General features: G+C 39.2%; 1 protein-coding gene across 2 annotated transcripts in view; it reads right to left on the reverse strand.

The window, feature by feature from the left end:
• Positions 1 to 19,766, reverse strand: part of CALCRL (calcitonin receptor like receptor) — a 66,084-nt gene that overhangs the window by 20,678 nt on the left and 25,640 nt on the right. For both annotated transcript variants that reach the window (XM_064433779.1, XM_064433778.1), the window contains 5 exons: positions 9,265 to 9,364; positions 8,120 to 8,264; positions 6,523 to 6,633; positions 5,500 to 5,612; positions 3,434 to 3,525 (listed from right to left, as the gene is read on the reverse strand). In XM_064433779.1, coding sequence (XP_064289849.1) covers positions 3,434 to 3,525; positions 5,500 to 5,612; positions 6,523 to 6,633; positions 8,120 to 8,264; positions 9,265 to 9,364 — 561 coding nt within the window. The remainder of the gene's footprint in view (positions 1 to 3,433; positions 3,526 to 5,499; positions 5,613 to 6,522; positions 6,634 to 8,119; positions 8,265 to 9,264; positions 9,365 to 19,766) is intronic.

A 19,766-nucleotide genomic window follows, 5' to 3' on the forward strand; every position in this document is an offset into this window, starting at 1 on the left:
GTCTTACATTCTTTGCAAATGTATTTTTCTATGTTTTTTTTTTCCCCTGTATGTTTTCTATATGAAAAGAGAGACAATGCTAAATTCCAGCGAAGGGCTTTGTGTAAACAAGTCCTGAAAAGCTCTGGAATTCTGTCTGCTTATTGTTAAGACTCAAGGCTCAGGCGAGGAAGAGCACGTACAGCTAATGGGGCCATCTCTCCGGGTCATCCCGCAGCTGTTCCTGTTGAATATTCAAACACACCCATCCACACCCACCTCCACCCATGCATGAAAGGACTGCAAGGATCACCGGACAAGAAACAGAAAGCAAGACTGATGACATTTAAAAACTAAGACTGTTTTTGGTAATAAAAAGATTGTTCCTAAGCTTCCCCACCCTCTCTCTTCTGTTATCCTTCCTATAGTCCTTTTTTTCTGACTGTTTTTCTTAATGACATAATATCCTCTAATCACTTAATTCTCATGTTTATGATCCAAGGACATTTGAATGACCAACCCCTCAATTAAATCCCAAATAAAAAGAGACTTCCTACTAAATTACTTATTTCCCCTTTTTGACTCCTGTATATCTTGGGAATTAGGGAACAATTAATTTCTCCAAAAGAAAAAAAGGGTGACATTTTCAAAAGCCTGTAAGTGGGTTTGAGATTTCAGTTTTTAAGGTATTTCAGCTCTGCAAAACTCAACCACTGAGATCCACATAAGCACCTAAGGGGAATTATCTGTTCAGATGACATTAACTGAGAGATTTAGGTAGCTCTGTCTCCATAACAATCCAATAATCAGTGCTTTGCCCACTCTCTCTAACACACTGCTGCTCTCCTCTGTGAATGCTGTCATGGGATTTGATGTGACACTTGATCAACAACTCCTCTGTTTCAGGTGGGTTTGTTATGTGGTTTTTTTTTGGTCTGCTTTGATTTTTGTGGGGAGGGGTGGGGGCATCTTTGAAACTGCAGCTCTCCTTTATCCTAAATCACTGCTTTTTAACGTATTCTCTTGGCTCATTTTTCATTCTTTATGAAAACCATACAATTATTTTAACATTTGCAACACGTGCATGATCTCAAGTATGTTACAGGATGAGAAAGCAGAGACACAGCAAGAAGTTACTTTTATGTCTCATATATGAGTTTTCAGAGACGTTCAGAGTTCCAAGCTTATGATCAATTTCTGTTAAACCAAGAACTCCAATGCATTTGGGGAGCACAAGTCACAAGGTGGACAAGTATTTCCAAGGAGAAAAATTTCTGAAGAAAAAACAAAATTTAAAATGCAAACATAAAATGCAGAAAAATTTTAGTCCTAAAAAATAATTCAACTCCCAAACAGTTGATATTTCCTTTGGGAAACAGTTCTAAATTTCTAGTCAAATCTAAAGATGTCCTAATGATCAGAAATTCAGCAAATGTTGTCTGGAAACTGTCAGTTGACTTACAGATTAAATGTTTTGGAAATGACAAATTCAAAGACACCCCCCCACAATAGGAAAAAAAAAGTCCACCTGTTAAAGCTATGAATAATTATCCAAGCCTTAGCTGATACATAATACATCCTGGTATTAATCTAGGTCCTTAAATACCCTTCTGCTACTAAAAATACTTTAGAGGAACTGTACATCCCAAGAGAACAGCTTGCAGAGGACTTTCTTTAACTTCCTTTGAATTTTGTAATTTCCTTTTATATCCCAACATAACCACAGTCTAGAAAATGTGGTTTGTGGGTCTGGATCCATTCCATGTGGTCTCTGAGGAAGGATGATCCTGCTCCCAGAGAAGGAAAGCCCTGGATGGTTAGACAAAGATGGCACAGGATGGCAGCACAGCAGATCACCTGCTTTTGCAAGAAGTGCCACAAGCAAAGATGAAATTACTTTGGTTTTCAGATTATGGTATAGAAAAACCATGCTTGACTCTCTGTGGACTTATAAAATCATATCCTACTCCAAATCCTTTTATTTTCCCCTGTGTTAAAGCATTTTTCCTGTCCCATGAGATATTTAGTCTGCTAAAGTTTGTGACATTTATTGCAACAGTACTGACCATTTTTATGCAAAATCAAAGTCCTTATAAGGACCCAGAGCCATTTCACACATTGAGTCTGCGGAAGGAAAGTGAATTTGGAAAGGAGAAGCATTGTTTTTACAGATCATACAAAAATAAATGGATTGAAAAACAGTGATATGTTTTCCTCATGAAACGAGATCAGAAAAAACTGAAATGTCATCCTGAATACTGGATTTTCAAAGGAAAGGCTACAAAGCTGAAACACTCCTGTTTGCTGGGGATTTGCAGGAATGCTGTGACAGCCTGGGGAAGTAATGCACAGCTAAAGTGGAAGCACTGCTTTCAGACAGACTAAAAAGAACTTTTTCTTTTAATCAGCTATCAGCTGCCTCCACCTAATCAAAGCCCACAGCATGAGAGGAGCAGCATCCACTGGCAGTGTACCTGCTCTTGGTATTTAAATGTCAGGAGGAAATGGAGGCTGGAGGGAGGCAGCAGGGGCAGGAGAGTGTGAGCAGCAGATGTGCAGTGCCAAGGAGAAGGTGTTTATGAAATGATTAAAGCAGGCTGACAAGGGCAGCCTGCTCTGGGCACAGCAGCAGCTGGCACAGGGAACAACTTGTCTTTCTCAGCTCTGCCCATGTGGCAGCACTCCTGGGTTCACCTTTCCACCAGGCCTCAGCTGCTTCTCAAAGGAAAAAGAAAAGAAAAGGAGTCTTTCATAGGGAAACAAAGAAAGTTCATCAAATATGAAGTAATAAGACTAATTTTAAAAGGCCTGTGTATGATATGATGAGCTGTTGGGACAATGGTGACACACTGCTCAAACTTCCTTTCAAGAAGGTGACATAATTGTTAGTCAGCAGATGACAAGCCTGCCATACACAATACAGAGAATCAAAAAATGAGAATATTCTTATTATTTCCATTTCTACTGTAGCTCTTAGCCTTACTTCCATTACAGTTGTCATATTTTGTGAGCTCCACTTTGGAATGCTACTGTACCTATCAAATGTCATCACTATTTTGGTTTCCACTTGCTCTTTAGTTCAGTTGATGCTTGGCATAACACAGAATCACAGAACATCCGGACTTGGAAGAGACACACAAGGATCACTGAGACCAATTCCCAGTATCACACTGTAATTTATCACTAAAAAAATCCAGACATCACAAACCCAAAATTAACAAACATTTTCCCATTTCCTGTTTTCAATACATTCTACAGGTTTTTGATTTTGGATTTCTAAGAAAAGAAACCTCCGTGTTTGTTACAATATAAAGTCCAATGGCAAATCTATATACTGGCTTTCTTCACCTTCCTGCTCCATCTAAATTAATTTTGGGTGGCAGGTGTTCTAAAGCACTGAAAGCAGGATTGTGGCAACCACTGGGATTTGATGAAGGATTTTAAATATACTTACTTGAAATAAAAGAATATGCCAAGAGAGATCAGAAGTGATACAATTGAAAGTCCGTGTCCAATGATGGCCAAGTAATACAAGTTCAGAGCAGTCTGAAACACAAAAACAATGCCAAGTGATTCAGACAGAGCTACTGCTGATAAAGCACATATTAATACCTCTCTTCTTGCACTTAAAGTGACTACAGTACTAATAAGGAAAAAAAAACCAACAAAAACATTTCAGGTAATGATGGAACAAGTCCTTTCTCAGCATTTAAAGATACTTCCTTCAAAGTGAGCTATGATTATGGTACTGGAAATTCAGTTTTTATTGAGCATTTCAGGAAGGGCATGAAAAAAATTGACAATGACTCAAAAATAGTGAAGACTATTATATTAAATAGTCATAATTATGTTTCAATATTATGTTATATTAAATAAGCCTACTACCAATTATGGAATTATGAAAATCTGTGTAGATACAAAAGGTAAAAAAAAGGAACTAGTGATTTAATATTTGGAATATGTTCATGTTATCATTAATTCTTGTAGCTAATATATTAATTTACTAATTAGTTTTATAAGAAAGTAACGAACCTTTGCTTTCAGTCATGGAATCTGCCTAGCAAAAAACCCTTGCTGCAACAAATATAACATTATTATTTGGCACATAAGAAAATGAAGATTTTCAGGTTGAACCTTACACTCTCACAATAAAGCAGAATTATTTGGGTTCCACAGGGAGAGTTAGAGAACATCCAAATGCTCCCCTACTGCAAAATCTGTGTATCCCCTGAATTTAGCAATCCAAGTTAGGACAGAGTAATTGCAGCTTGCTATATATACTGGCTTTTGAGATAATATAAAAGGATTATGGGTAAAGCTTTAAGTAGGTTGTAAGATGACACAAGGGTAACTCTTGATGTGCACTAGAAATTTTCAAATTGTAATTATTTTTTAAAATTAGGTAGCTTCCTTAAAAAAAATAAAAACAACAAACATCAATGCAATAGGTATAAATGGGACTTATTGTGAAATTTGGAAAGTGAACAATTTGTGAGGAAATCAAGTGTTATCCCAAAATGCCAAAATTTGAGACTTATAAAAGACAATTCTATGACAGGGCCACATCCTGTATCACTCCCTCACTCAGTGGCCAACCCAGGCAGAGGTGCATTTTAAGGATTTAGAGATTGCCCCACGAACTAGAACGTGCACAAAAGCGTGGTACAGCAGGGAGCACTGCTGAGGGCAATAAAAACCAGAATTAACAAAGCAGCACAGCCCCAGTTACTGCACAGTGTCCCACCCACCTTCCAGGCACAGTGAGGAGATAAAGCTGCTGAGCAAAACAACACACAACTGCAGCAAGGCTGCCTCTGGAGCTCTTATTCCATACAATGGCTTCAGCTTTGTGACAGAGTTGAAATCTGCTGGCAAAACAGTCTGAAGGGAACTACCTCACTGTTCATAAAGAGGGATTGTCATAGATCTGCTCCTTTTTGAATAATATCCTCCATTCCCAGCCAAATATTAGCAAAAATCAATGAATTATGGCAATTCTGCTGCCATTAGCAAAACCAAAGTCTCATGTTTTGCGAAAAAGCAATAATAAAGTGCCTTATCCTCTGTAACCATCTTTTGGACAATATGGTTTTTAGGTAAGTACTCATAGGTACTTACCTAAAAGGTTAAAATTAATTTACAGCCTATCCTGGTCTGTGGTTTGTATTCCTGGTTCTTGGGAATTTACAGTTTCAATTTACTGCTTCTTCCCATAACCAAATGTTCCATAAACATAAGGAATATTGGTGGACATAGAGTTAGGGAACGGGGCAAAATGTGGAATTTTGCCCACTGCATCCTCACATATCACAAAGTAAATCTAAGAGGTCATTTAGAGTTTTTGTTTTTCTTTTTCTAAATCTTTTAATGGATGGGCATGTTCAAGATAAACTGAAGTCTATAGAAATAGCATCCATACACAGACCCACACAAGTACAGAGCCTACTTTTGATATACAGAAACTTGTAAAGATTCTCAGGTCAGTTTCTTGACGTGGGAATGCACTCATTCCTCTCCTACCTTCACTTTTTCATGAGTATAGATATTGCACTGGGTGTAGTTTGTCCAGGTCCTGTTGCTTTCTGGGTGTCTGAACCAATTCCCATTTGGATCACAGATCTTCGTAACTTTTTCTGCAATCAAAGTTGATGGAATGAAAAAACAAAAGAAGAAAAGTGAAAGAAAAACACAACAGTCAGCACTGACATTCTCTTTCCCTATGCCAAGTATTTAATAAAGATTGGCAAACAAATGACAGCTTTATTAATATGACTAGAGAGACTTTACTTGTTACTACGAATTCTGAGAAACTTGAGGCCGTTGCTTTTGCTTGGCAAGGGCAACCGATGATGTGATTCTCCTTAAGAAAACAAATAGATTTTCCCTCTCCAATCCATTAAGTATCAAAATACATTGAACTAACTGTTAGAGAACTACCAGACAAGAATATTTAAATGTCTTGCTTAACATCCAAGATGGACACTGAAGCCTAATATCCTACCTGTATAAATTAGTATTGGACAGGCAGGAAAACATAAATAGCAAAACTGCTCAAAGAACCAAATTGGAAAATTGCTGGAAACACAGTGATTTCAATCATCAAATAGAGACATGAAAAGACCCTGGGAAATACAAAGAAATCCACGACATTTTCCACGTGCTTACAAAGTTTAGCCCACAGAAACAAGAAATGATTCAAAGTGGGAGAAACCCTTTGTCAACTTCAACTGTTAAATTGAGGTAAGGCAGTAAGTCATATTTGTTCTTGTCTGTCAGAAAAGCTCATCTCTAAGAGGAAAAAAGTGTGATCTAACTTAAATTCCTACTGCCTAATCTACAGAATCCCTCAGGGACGCAGCTCAGAAAAGAAAATAACTAACTTGTCAGTTTTTTATGAGATAAAAGGAAAATGCAAATAACTAATCCTGAATTTCTGAAATCCTGGAGCATTAATGACTTGAGTGAGGGAAACAAAAGACAGCAAGCCCCCAGACTCTCATTTCAGTGAGAAATATGTTGATGTAGAAGTCCATGCACTCGTACCTGATGGGTTGAAGTCCTGAAAGTAGTCAGGACAACGCTGCACCGACACAGTTCCAGCAGCAACGTCACTCCAGCACAACCAGCCATCCCAGGTCCTGTTGCAGTAAGGCCCTGCAAAGAGAGAGACCAGGGAATAAAATAACTCTTGCTTCAGAATGGTCTTTCAAAGGTAAGATGTAGGATTGGGTACGGTACGTTTGCAACAATGGGGGAAAAAAGAGGAAAGATTGGGCAGTGGTTGATTAAAACTTCACTTAGCAGAGACAGTTCCTTATACATACATTTCTTTGAACACATTTCAAAATCTTTTCTCCTTCCCCTTCAAATGGCCTACAACTGGCAAACCTCAGATCTAGAAAATGGTGAGCAAAAGCCCCTGACTTGATTTATACTCAATAATGTACCTTAGCAAAGAGCCTCACCCTTTCAAAGACGGCTTTACTCAATTTATTTCTATTCTGGATTTATTTCTATTCTGGATGTACACCAAGCCTGTACATATGGTTGCTCGTCCATAGAAAACACTGTGGTATCCCAGAAGCCATGAGAAAGGCTGGCTGGGAGGCAGCCCCAGCTGCTCTGCCTCAGGCTGGGCTGAGCCTGCAGCAGCCACTGCGGACAAACACTTCCCTAAGTGCCCCAGGAACAGGGAATCCAGTGTCCCTCAGGAGCTGTTCGATGCCTCATTGCTCACACACATTTCAACATCTAAATAAACCATCCCTTGAGAATGAGCTGGCATTTCACAAACAGCTTCTTTCCCAAAAGGCACACAGAATGACTGTGTGCCTCCCTACAAACTTCAAGATGTTTTTATAATCTCACTCCAGTTTTCTTTTAAAGGCTGATTAACGCCCCCATCTCAAAGGCTGCAGCTCTCTAACATCGTGTAATTCCTCCTCATCTGGATATTTTCCAACTTGTGCAGGTCCTTCAGAAGCTGTGAGGCCCCCTTATGCTGTGGGCATGAGCTTACACTGCCATATCTGTACCATTCCTGACCTCCAGGCACTCACTTCCTCCAAAGAATCATTTCACAAGGGAAAAATCTCTTTGTAGAAGAGCACAACCACCTTTCCTTGCCTCAAAAGCCACTCAGCATTTCCAGAAGCTTCCAAGTGAATACAGCGACAGGTGGGGTGGCTGGGGTCAGCTCTGAGTGGCTTATCAGGAAACACAGTAATGACACCAGCACAACCCTCAGAGCAGGGAAACTGTGTGGATTAAAATACTTACAATTTTTAAAGGCAGATGTGACCAGGCAGACAGAGGTATAAAAAGAGCATGAAATGAAATAAGGCGGTAAGATTAATTAGTCATGATATTTTAATGTAGATATCTACTTAAACTAACATTTTCTTATTTAATCAGAGAAAAGCTTTGTGTTATATCTGAAGTGGTGCTATGGGCAGATAGCATAACATATTACTTCATGCATCCTGAAGTGATGCTTACAAAAAATTGAGAAAATAATGTTACAACCTAAAAAATAATTGCTAGCAAGATAAGAAATTAATATAACTACAGGACCCTGAATTACTGCAAGAATATCTGTTGACCTTGCATTAGTAAAAGCTCAGGAGAAAGCAATCTCTACCTTCTTTCTTGTGAATAGGGTCCTGCATGATCTTCTGGTAGCATTCATACTGTGCTGTCATGATTTTATTCCGGGTAACGCTCAGCTGGACAAAGTCCATGGTGGAGTTCTGCTGTCCTTCAGCTGGAGAAGCAGTGGTAAAAAGCTAAGAGGAAAAACACTTCTTTAGCAAACCACAAGTACAAGCTCCAACAAAAACTTTTTCAACATCAATCTTTTCAAATATTGTACTTTAAATATTTTACTGAAAGAAAGTGATATTCTAATCTTATCACTGACAATAAGATTTTATGTTTTTCTGGCAATTCTTGCTACTGAATCATGGTAAACATCTCCTGAATGAGCACAGGGTAGGAACAATTGGCAAGATTTGAAAATAAGAATAGCAACATGCATAGAAAGCACGGAGACAGTCAGCAGCATCTGAACAGCTTTTGTAAAACCCAGTGAAATATATCAAAGTTTACTCTAAAAGACATTTCAGTCAGGCCCAAAAAGATCCTTTGCAAAAAAAGACCTTCCATATATTTTATGCACTGAAGCATTTGGCTTGTCCAGAGATATTTGGTTTCTCTGCAGTCAGGTGAACCATAAAGTCAACCCTCAGAACAGAGAATGTCATTCAAAAGACAAGGCATCCACTTTGATAGTTATTAAAATTAAAAATTAAAATATCTTAGGAAAAGATGATCTTGACCAAAACCTGAACCTTTCAAATGCATTTTTAATAGTAATTAAATATTTTATGGGAAGCTTCTAAGCTTCACAGAAAAACAAAGCTGCAGATTGAAACACTATACCACTGCTGTACAAGGGATGAAATTACAATTTCTGAGGGTGTCTCTGAATCTCAGTTAGTTTCTTCTCCTCCTGTTCCTGGGGTCTGCAGGGTACTGCCTCTGTGTCACTTGTCCACTGCCACTGTTCTGAGCCAGCAGAGAATATGCTGATTTAGCAGAGGTAAAAACTAATTCTGTTCCTTTGCCAAAGGAATTGAACAGATAACAGAAGATAAAGATCCTGTTACGCAGAAGCTACATCTGAACACAAGGTTAGCTCTTTCTGTGCTTCCATATTAATAATTTCTATGGTACTCTCTAGGGTTGTTAAAACTGGAAGTGATTTAAAAAATTCATAAGACTCACCATAGTAACCAATAAGAGGAGCAGCAAAAATGTGATCCAGATTTTCGTCATTTTTATGCCTGGTGCAGTCAATCTTATGTTGCAGCTGAATGAACTCAAACTGCAACAGGAAAAAAAAAAAGGAAAGAAATTTAGGAATTAATGAAAGCCAACACTGATAAAAGAGTTTTGTATTTTATTTCTCAACTAAAATAAATTGATGGAGGTGCTCTCTGTTTCTGTTCCCACATAGTGATGCCATGTGAAATACACAGGGAAGCACCAAAACCAGGCACTGAGTTCCCCAGCAATGAGCTCCAGCAGCAGGGCTTTCCTGCTCTGCTGCCTCCAGTGCCTCAGCCAACACCTCCAGAGGGTTTGTACCCTGCTACCAACTCCACAAACAGCCCCAGACACAAACTGCACTCTGGCCATCTCTGCCTTTGGGAGCCCACAGCAAACTGCAGGTCACTTCCCTCAAATACACTCAGACTTTCAAACACACACACATTTCTTTCCTATTTTCTTCCCGCCTCCTGATATTTAATCTTGCCATTTCTGGAATAACTGATCTAGGGAGAAGCCACTTCGTCCTGAACTTCCAGCTTTGCAAGGATGATGGCAGCAATGCAAGAATTCACTGTGAGCTGTAAGTTTCTGTACATGCAGAACCTGTAGTTTCTGTATCAGTCATTGGAAGAAAACACAAACCCAAGCCATCTATGACCACTTTACACTGAAGACTCTTCTTGGAATTGATTCTTGAAGTGAAAAATTCACCCAGAGCATAAAATATACACAATTATTTATGAAGCACATAGAACATCTATTCAGTGTAACCCTGCTGCGACAAATGCCTCAAAAGGAAGGGAAATGTCAAGGAGTTTTGCCTTGTAATACTTCAGTGTCTTGAAGTATCCTGAGAAGATCACAAAGCTGAGCCTGGAACTGAGATAAACTTTTCTTCTGATTGTACCGTGGCAAAAGACCTCTGCATACTCAGTTTAGTTATTACAACTACACCACATTTCCAAAATCCAGGTATCTCACTGCAGCAGCATTAATGAAGCTATTCTCAGCTAAAATAAAAGCAATAGCATGTGGATGAGCTTGGCTCCGTGGTACAGATGAATTCACTCCAACTCTCAGAATGTGATTTAAGACACAATCCTTGCATACCCAAAATCTTCACCCAGAGCCCACTGGCAGAGAATCCAGAGGGCTGTGGGTGCTGTGCCACACACACACCTGCATCCTGGCCCAAGCCACATTCCCCTCACATCACACCTGCTCTCCTCTCTGGAAGTTTTCCTTTCCAGCAGTGATGTGCTGTGAGAGAATGGGGGATGACAAACAATTGGCTGTACAGAGATTATGGCACAAAAAAGCTCATTTGATCCCTGTCCCAGTCGCAAAAAGCAAACATTCAACATCAAACTTTTCTGCTGGGACTGGGTCCTCCTGATACAACTACAGTACAATAAACAGCTTCTTGCAGGACATATTAACTACTAAATATGAGGTCACTGTGTTTATTGCACAGCCTGCTGCAAAGACAAGAAATGTGTTGTAAAATGAGCTGTACTTTTTTAACCCAGACTGAAGTTTTATCCATAACCATCCTTCTACTTTCACCAGTGGTGAGCAATCCTGGAACACTGCTGCAAATTGCACAGGTGAGGCTTTGAAACTTAAATCTGAAGGGTCTTAAAACTCTCAAAGGAAGACCAATCAGCACACATGAAATATATCCTTGGTTTGAGCTACTAATTGCCTGGGAAATCCACATGATAAGAACTAAAGTGAATGGATAACTTTAAAGACCTTGATCTGGTAGCTAAAGAAAAATTTAAATATCTTTGTGCAGTGACTAAGGCTTGACTAAAACCAGATATCTAAAATATATCTAAATTAACAGAAGGGCAATATGAGCTGAATTCTGCATGACAACTGGGGGCAAGTGTGATTAATTCAAACGTATCACATGTTTCATTCATTTACAGCTGTTTCTGTTTTCCTAGGGGAAAAAACCCTGACCTTCTAAGGAAATTTGAATTAATAACTTACTGTAAAGTAATTCAATAATATTTGCTCTCCCAAGTATGACAAAGCACATCTGTGCAGGGTTAAAACCCACAAATGATGCACACAGGAGAGGCCAAGAGATGAACCAAGTAGAAAACAGCAACAGTAATTTAGTGTATATTTTTCCATACACGTATGCAAGAGTTCAAAATAATTTTCTCTACAATAGTTCCAAAAATCCTTATGCTAAAACAAATGTTGGATGAAAAATTTAAAATGCATACTTGTATATTGCTCTCACTTAGCCTTGCTTATTTTAATTTATCTAGAAGATACAACATCATATAAACAAAGGCAGAAATTATCTGCTTTGATTCAGAGTCCAAGTTTATTTCTGTTTCACAATATCAAAAGTCATCCCTTAGCTCAGTTCCTTTAGTGGTCCAAGTCCTTTCATACCTCGTAGTTCTGCAGACATTTCCTATCAACTACTCCAGTATCTGCTGCTAAATTATTAAGTCTTCCCAGTAGATAAAATGTTAAATCAAGCCTATAATGCACTTTCTGTTTTCCACTCATTTCTCTCAGTTGCTAACATATAGAGAGAAAAAATCCCCAACCACTGCCCTTTTCTAAACACCACTACTTATGGACTTAATTATAAAATGCAGGATGAAGGTCATTCAGATGCCTGTTTGAACTGCAGGAAAGCATTTCTTGCATCACTACATGAATTCATTCACTCAACATTTATTCCAGTTAGTCTGGACAAGACCTTTCCAAGGAAAATTAAGAACCTTCTTAGGGATGGATAGCAATATATTCCATTGACTGAGGCAGAAAGCCAGTACTACTAAGTCAAGTTGGTTTTATTAATCATCTGTTCTGATGAGGTACAAACCAAACCTAATTCTCTGGAAGCTCCTTCCCTCTCAAAGCTGGGAGGTATTAGGCACACAAGAAATTAATAGTGAAAAGAGACCATTCTTATTCTTCCTTAAACAATGATGCTTCCCAGATTGTTCTGCTATTGTAAATCTGACAAATTCATCATGGGGCAGAGAAAAGACCTGTATTGGATTGAGATTAATCTGAGTGTCCTGAATGAATCCACTCAGTGACAGAGGGAATCTGCACAAATCCAGTAGGGCTGGGATTTACATGGCAGGTATTGACTGAAACTGAGGTCTGGCAGTCTAAAAGGGAACACCAGAGACAAAAGAATAGGGAATTCTAACAGGAAATCAGATCTTCCAGATCTTCGAAATATCATTTTTATTTCTGGTGCACATTTGTGCATTTAGTGAAGACTGGGATAACTTAAACCAAACAAGACAACAACAAAAAAGTAATGATACTCCCAAGGCCTGAGTTGTGTTTGTCACTGATAGCAGTGACACCTACTGAAGAACGAGGAATTAAAAAGGAACTGCAAGCTGGACTTAGCCAAAATAGTCACTGGTATAGCTTTAACAGATGTTCCCATTTCTCTTCCTCCTGCTTTCTCTACAGAGCCATCCTGCCTCATCAGCTGTTTCTACTTTTAACTTTTCCCCATCCTCCCAGGAGTAAGTGGCACCCTTGCTGAGCTCCAGACACTTCCCCTTTCAACCATACAGTAAAAGGGTTAAAAAAAGCAGTCATTAAAAAGAAAAAAAAAATCATTTTTTGAACTTGAAAACCACATTTTGTAAAAGACAAAAAACACAGACAGCTTCCACCTCAAGCAGTTCTCAAATCTGACTTCAAGTGACAATGCAACTCTGTGGGAGTGGGACAGGAGGGAAAGCTTATTTATGGCACTGCAGGCCCATCCATAAATGACCAAACATTTTTCACTAACTGGTAATCTTTCATTTGCCCAGAAGCCAACAAAACAACCATTCCCAATGACAACAAAGGGAAAGCCACAAAACTTGTGCAGTGTAAATTATTTACCTTGCAGTGTGCTGTAAAATCTTGTAACACTGCACTTGGACATGTTTGCGTACAGATACATGCCTTCATCTGAAAACGGGGTCGCAATGGGTATTTTCTTGACACTTTGCTGCTTCTGGTTCTTTTTGGAGGGAGGCATACAGCTTCAAGTATTTAAAACCTCGGGCAGTGTTTGGTTGTTTCAGCCCAACATGAAGGCAAAACCAACAAGCTGGAAAATGCCCAATACTTTTCAAAGTATCCCTAATTTGAATTTCTGCTCTGGTAATAAAAAACTGCACTAGTTATAAAAAACTCCCCCAATCCAACAAAACTAGAAGCCTCAAATGGAATCACAGATAGAGCCTCCACTTGTATCTTCACTCACATAAACTTTCTGGGAAATACATCTCTGACTCAAAGGGCTTCACAAGTGGGCAGCACCAGCCAAGCAATAACACACACCAGATTCACAGAGTCCTGCACATGGACTGCAAAATCTCCACACTTACATTAGAGAACAATGCAAGTCTGGAAATCTTCCTATTTGTGTAATCTGCCTTTTTTTCTGAGGGTATCACTTCTGCCAGGATTTGAACAAACTGCTCAATGGTATCCCATAATTGCTCACAGCTGTATGTGTGGGAATTACTCCACTCTCCTGATAATTATGGAGCTTGAAAGTAAAGGTAAATAAAATACAACATTCTCTCTCATGAAACACAAACATTCTCTCTCTACCTTTCTTTCCAGGAGTTTCCCTAGGAAGTAGTTTTGGCACAATGGCATTTACTGTCTTTTTGAGGATTAAAAGAAATAGACACAGTGGCATATCCCAGTTTATCCCTGAGTTATTCTACAGCACCTTCCCTGTGCAGGTGGCAGTGCAGCTCAGCAGGAGAAAGTCCTCACTGCTAAACTCCTGGGCCATGTGCTGTGCTGGTCTCATGGTGCAAGAAGGAAATTTGGACAGGCTCACCAGGATGTTTCGCATCTTGTGTTCTCTTTATTAGCACACTTTTTGCTTTTGTTTTTGCATCGCCCTGGCTGCATGTCAGAGGCCTCGCTGAGATTGCAGAACCATCTGCATATGAGATTACACAGATTAAATTACTCCTGGGTGCTTCTTCCCATGAATAGCTTTTGGCAACCATTCAGATAAGTTTTGTCACCTGCACCCAACAGAAATTACTAGCAGTAATTGGCAACACTCGTGGCCACTTCCAATAACACCTAAAGTTGTAAGAACCTACGACAGAGTGATAGTGGTGCTAGTTTTCCTCTATTTTCTAGCACTTCTTTTGAGCAGTTCACAGGTGTGGATGACATTGCAAGTTATTCTGAGGAGATCCAGTTAAAATCCAAACCAACCCAAAAAACCAAAACTGAGCAAAAAAGTGCCACCACAACAAAGTTTTTTAAAGAAGATTTTGGAGGAGGGAATGTCTACAAGCTTCTTCCTTTGGCACATTCTGCAACTTCTGCCCTTGGTCAATGTTACTCCTCTCCAGACTGCAGAGCAGATTTTTTGTGGTTTTGTCCATCACATCAATTTTGGCTCTTTAAAACAGGATTTCCACTGATAAAAATGGTAAGAGTATTTTCTCCTTGATTTTACACTGAAAATCTTCTCTTGGCCCTTGTGCTTTCTATTCTGTCCCTATAAATTATGAAGCTCTGTCCCTCCTTGTCCAGTATGATGAACTTCCTACTGACTTCAGGACATGAATCCAGAAGTTCAGAGTGTGCAATGCCATGAGGAAGAATGGCAAGGACTCACTGAGGGTTATAGTTACAAGTCAGCAGGGTAACTAACCCTGCCAAAGAAATGCAGCATAGGAATTTTAAAAATATTGATGCAACGTAAAATTATTTGTCTCTCCTGAGGAACTAGTTGTTAAAGGAAGGCAACAGAGATTCTGGCAAAATAAAATCTTTACCAAGAGACTGCTGGGGCTTTGCTGTCAAGAGATGCAACTGTGATTTCCAACAGTTTATAGTTCCTAATGCCTCCAGACTTTCCAGTGAGTGCTATTTGACTACTATTGTGTAAGCACATTATTATTTCTTATTTTACAAGCTTAACCCTTTTTACAAGCCCCAACCCAGCTGTATCTTGATGCCTAAAATCCATCAACATAGCCACATATGCTGCCAGGCATAAGTCCCCATTTTCACTTCAGAGTTCTGTGAGCCACAGCACTAAAATTCCAAAGTAATCACTCAAGCACAAAGCAACTTTAAAGGGAGGCTGCTCTGCTGAATGAAGTTATCTGTAAAAATCCACTATCAAACATCCCAGAAACAACTACTGACAGGAAGGTGATGGCAGAACAGTGAATTATTAAATTCTAATAGCTGATGGATCAAGGTGATTTAGTTTTGGTACTTCCCTTTTAAAAAAAGTTTTAAACTGTATTATATTCCTGTCGTAATAATTTTTAAAATGGGTTGAAATATATCCAGTAAACTCCCCTGAAATTTTACTTCTTCCAAAACAACTGCTGTGATGTGGCACGGATGCTCCAGTTAACATGCTATTTCAAATAAAAGTTCCAAATAACGTGCTATTTCATCACCTTCGCTGTTTTCCATGGATTTCATGCTATTAACAAGCTGGAGAGTTCCCACCTTGTTACTAGGTATGTAAGGATTGCTACCTAGATACATTTATATATGGATGATGCTCTTAGCCATGGGATTTAATTTTAGGTAGGAGCAGAGAGATGCACTCAATGAGCCTCATGGTCCCTTTCAACTTCAGAAATCCCACAATATATGTGAAAAACACAGTATAGTCCTCCAAAGAAAATTTCTCCACCTTCAAGCAAAATTACTTTTGTTTTGAATTAAAGCAAAGGCAGTATGAATTTATGAATTCATCAGACAGACCTTAGGACTTGTGTAACACCCCTGGTTGAGATGCTGAAGTGGGTTTTTTTTCCCAGCCAGGGCTGTTTAAAAGCTGCAGAGTGCACTGCTCCTCTGTGTGCCCTTTCCAGGCAGGGCTTTCTTTATTTGAATGACTCCTTTTGATGCTGTTTACCCAGTAATGACCCAAAAGAGACCCAAAGGTTTCTTTGTGAAAATGTTTACGGCATGAAGCAATTTTCTCAACTGGCTGAGTTTTAAAAGTTTTTTTTGTTATTTCTTCATTGACACATGCTAATTTTACAAGAACGGTATTTCCACAGTTCAAAGACTTTTCTCAAGGTCAGAACAAGGCAGTGGGAAAATGGGCTAAGCAAAATGTACCAGGACTTTTGTTTTTTTCAGTTTGCCACTCAGGCTTTTTCTCATTGGCCCCAGCCCAGTTTGGCAGCTGAGCACATCCTATGGAACTTACAGGTTTTACACCAGTTTCCTTTGGATTCACATTTAGAATCTAAATGTGAATTCAGTACATTTAGAAGCATGAATATTTATGCACAAATATATTCTCATTCAGTTCTAAATAAAGCGATAAATAAAAACCACAATTTTTTTAATGCAATTGTTAATTATCAGGTGGACAGTGGCACAGCAGCAGCTCAGGGCAGGATGGGGAGGGAGCAGGTGGCCAGGAAAGGGAACTGCTTTTGCCAGGATAAACAAAGGGCTGGTGCAGCCACTGCATCAGAACCGGTGTCCCAGCTTTGGGTTCACCTTTGGTCAATGACTTGACCAGAAGAGATGAACAAAGTGTAGCAACAAACTCTTCAGAAGCACTATAGTCTTCTGGTTGTGTGTTGCACTTTTTTTTTTTTTTTTTACTTAAAAAGCACCCCAAACAACAATCAAACAAAACCCCAAAACAAGAACTAAAATATCCCAAGGCAGCTTTCACTGGCAGTAATTTTACTCTTGCTAAGGATGAAATTTCAGATGGAAAGTTCATGCCAAATATTTACATTTTCTCTCATTAGATATTTCTGATGCATTTACTAATAAAGAAAACTTCAGGTAAATTCAAGGCAGCTTTAGAAAAATTAAGCTTGGTGTACTTATATAAAATAAACCACCAGCTACTTCAAAGCCTTTACCAGGTCAACCTAAGTCACCACAGTTCAGAACATTTCCTCCTAAATTTAAAATTTCACATGCCAAAAGTCAAAAGTGCAGGCTCTGGAATATTTCACCCTTTGAATATTAGACAATACATGTTATGCTGTGCTAAGTTATCAAAACTACTAATCCATCCTGTAGAAAAGCCAAGAACAAGCAGCAGCCAAAAGCAAACTTTTGAATTCTAGTGGTGTGCAGCTTGCCTCCCCTTCCTTTAATTAGATACAGATATTCCCCATCTTTCCTATGCCTTTGCATCACTAAAATGGCACTTTAACAGCAAATGGTTTAAGCTGGGCACACACAGGCTGTAAAGGAGTCTGTGAGACTCAAGAAAGTTAAACCAGAGGTAGTTAATCTCAACAGTATGGAAGGAAATTACTTTCTCTATCTTTTTCTATACCTGTATATTGGTGTATGCACCTGCTGAGGTCCACACACAGGAGGGGAAAGGCTTGGGAGTGACCTCCAATGGAAGAAAATCAGGGATGCACATCCCCAAAGGGCAGACTAAGAACACAACATCATCAAAGCTTTTCTCTTTATATTTAGAACCAGAGCCTGCCTTTTCATCATATATACAGGGAGATCCTCTCTCTCTTTCTCCTCACAGACTAGCTGCAGTAATCATCTCAAGGCAGCCATAAAGTAGGCAGTGATAGAAGGTTTTCCCATCCTCTGCCCACATTTCCTTCCAAGATATTGCTGAAGCAAAAGGCATTTTGCATTAACATTATTTTCTGTCAATCTGAGTTAACATTAGCTTTGCCAAACTGATGAAAGTGTCACCTATGGTTGTTTCTAAGTCTTCTAAATGGGAATTACCTTCAGCTCCATCCACACCACAGGAATATCAACATAAGCAAACTCTGACATGGGCCAAAGCATCTGGGAGAAAGAAACACTTTGCTAGAGATGTTGTCAGTTTAAAAGTCAATTACAGGATCAGGGCAATTAACTAACCATCTAAACAAAATGAGATCCTTGGAACAGATGCAAACTGCTATCCTGTGGCTGCAGTAACCCCTCTCAGTATTCCTCATTCTGATCTGAACACAGAGGGCAAAAAATAACTGGCAGCAGTATAAAGAAACTTGAGAGTCTCAGCTTGTTTTGCTACATACGATCCCCCAAAGGGCACTTATGACTGTTTGGACAGGCAATGCCATTTTCAACCACCTAGAACATATTTGAGCATTGATCTGTATGAACTATCATTGCCAACGTGCACTTACTTTTAAAAGAGTATTTTCTTATTTGCCTGAGCTCAGTCTTTTAGTCTGAATATCTAAGTAGAAATCTTTATTACTAACTGAAATAATACATTTCTATATCTTCTCTGAAATACCACTTACGCAAAATTTCTTCCAGCTGAAACTGCATATAATCCCTACCTGAAAGTTAGAAGCTAAGCCTTTTCTAATTTTCAAATCTGCTGACAGTTTGGCTGGCACAGACAGCCACAGCCACATCTGGGGGTCAGCACAGCCCATGCTGCCGTGCCCAGAGCCAGGGGCAGTGCCACATCCATCCCTCCCTTGTGCATGCTGGCTCTGTGTGCCTTGCCCTCACTGCATCCCACACTGTCACACACAGCCCCGTGCTCCCTGCGCAGGGAGGCAGAGCTGTCACAGACAGTGCCAGCTGCAATCTGTAGGAAGCAGTGTGAATGTTTCCATGAATTCAGTTGAAGATCATATGCTCAGGGTGTGGCCGTGGGAAAGACCAGTGTATCTTACACACGGTCCCTGAAGTCCAATTAGTGTTCCTTTAATTGCAAACAGACTTTTCCATATCCTTTTGCAGCATCCCGCCCTCTCTTACCTGAATGAAAACCAAAATAAAATACTGTGGACATTAAAAATGTTACATAAATCAGACACAAAAATCTCTGCCTCGATAAAGTCTCACTTGGACAAGAACATGAAATACTACATACCAAATATAATAAAATATTACAAGCCTTATAACTACAGCAGAGGAATGTGCATCAAGCACAGCTATTCTGGTCATGAATTGCATACAAATTTTATTTGCACATAAATTTATTTAAGCTCATTTTCTCCCCTCCAGATGCAATATTAACAATAATATAAAAAGCAGGAAATGTAATGGAAAATCTCAGTTTTAAGCTTGTCAAAATTGCAAGCAAATGAAATTTTTCCCTGCAAGCATGGAAAATATTATATGGCTTTAAATAGGTGCCCATATTTTCTGCATACTCACATCCTGCATTTATTTTCCTTGAGAAAAATAAACCTCACAGAAGCCTCCGACTGATTTCACACTCCAGAAAACAGTCCTCGGCAGAAACAAAATGCATGGAATTTGATGGGAAACTTTTATAAGGATGTCTACCCAAATTAAGTTAAAAAAGAATCATTTGAGTTTGTACTTGCACAGAGCAGATCCTGCCATCCTTAAGTCAGTGTCTCAGATACCAGTGCAGAACTCACAGGCATTAGTTTGGCTTTGATGCACAGCTTGGGATCAAACTTGCAGGCATTACTTCCCTCAGACTGAGGTACCAAAACTCA

Source organism: Passer domesticus, chromosome 10 (assembly GCF_036417665.1).
Source record: "Passer domesticus isolate bPasDom1 chromosome 10, bPasDom1.hap1, whole genome shotgun sequence".
NCBI lineage: Eukaryota > Metazoa > Chordata > Aves > Passeriformes > Passeridae > Passer > Passer domesticus.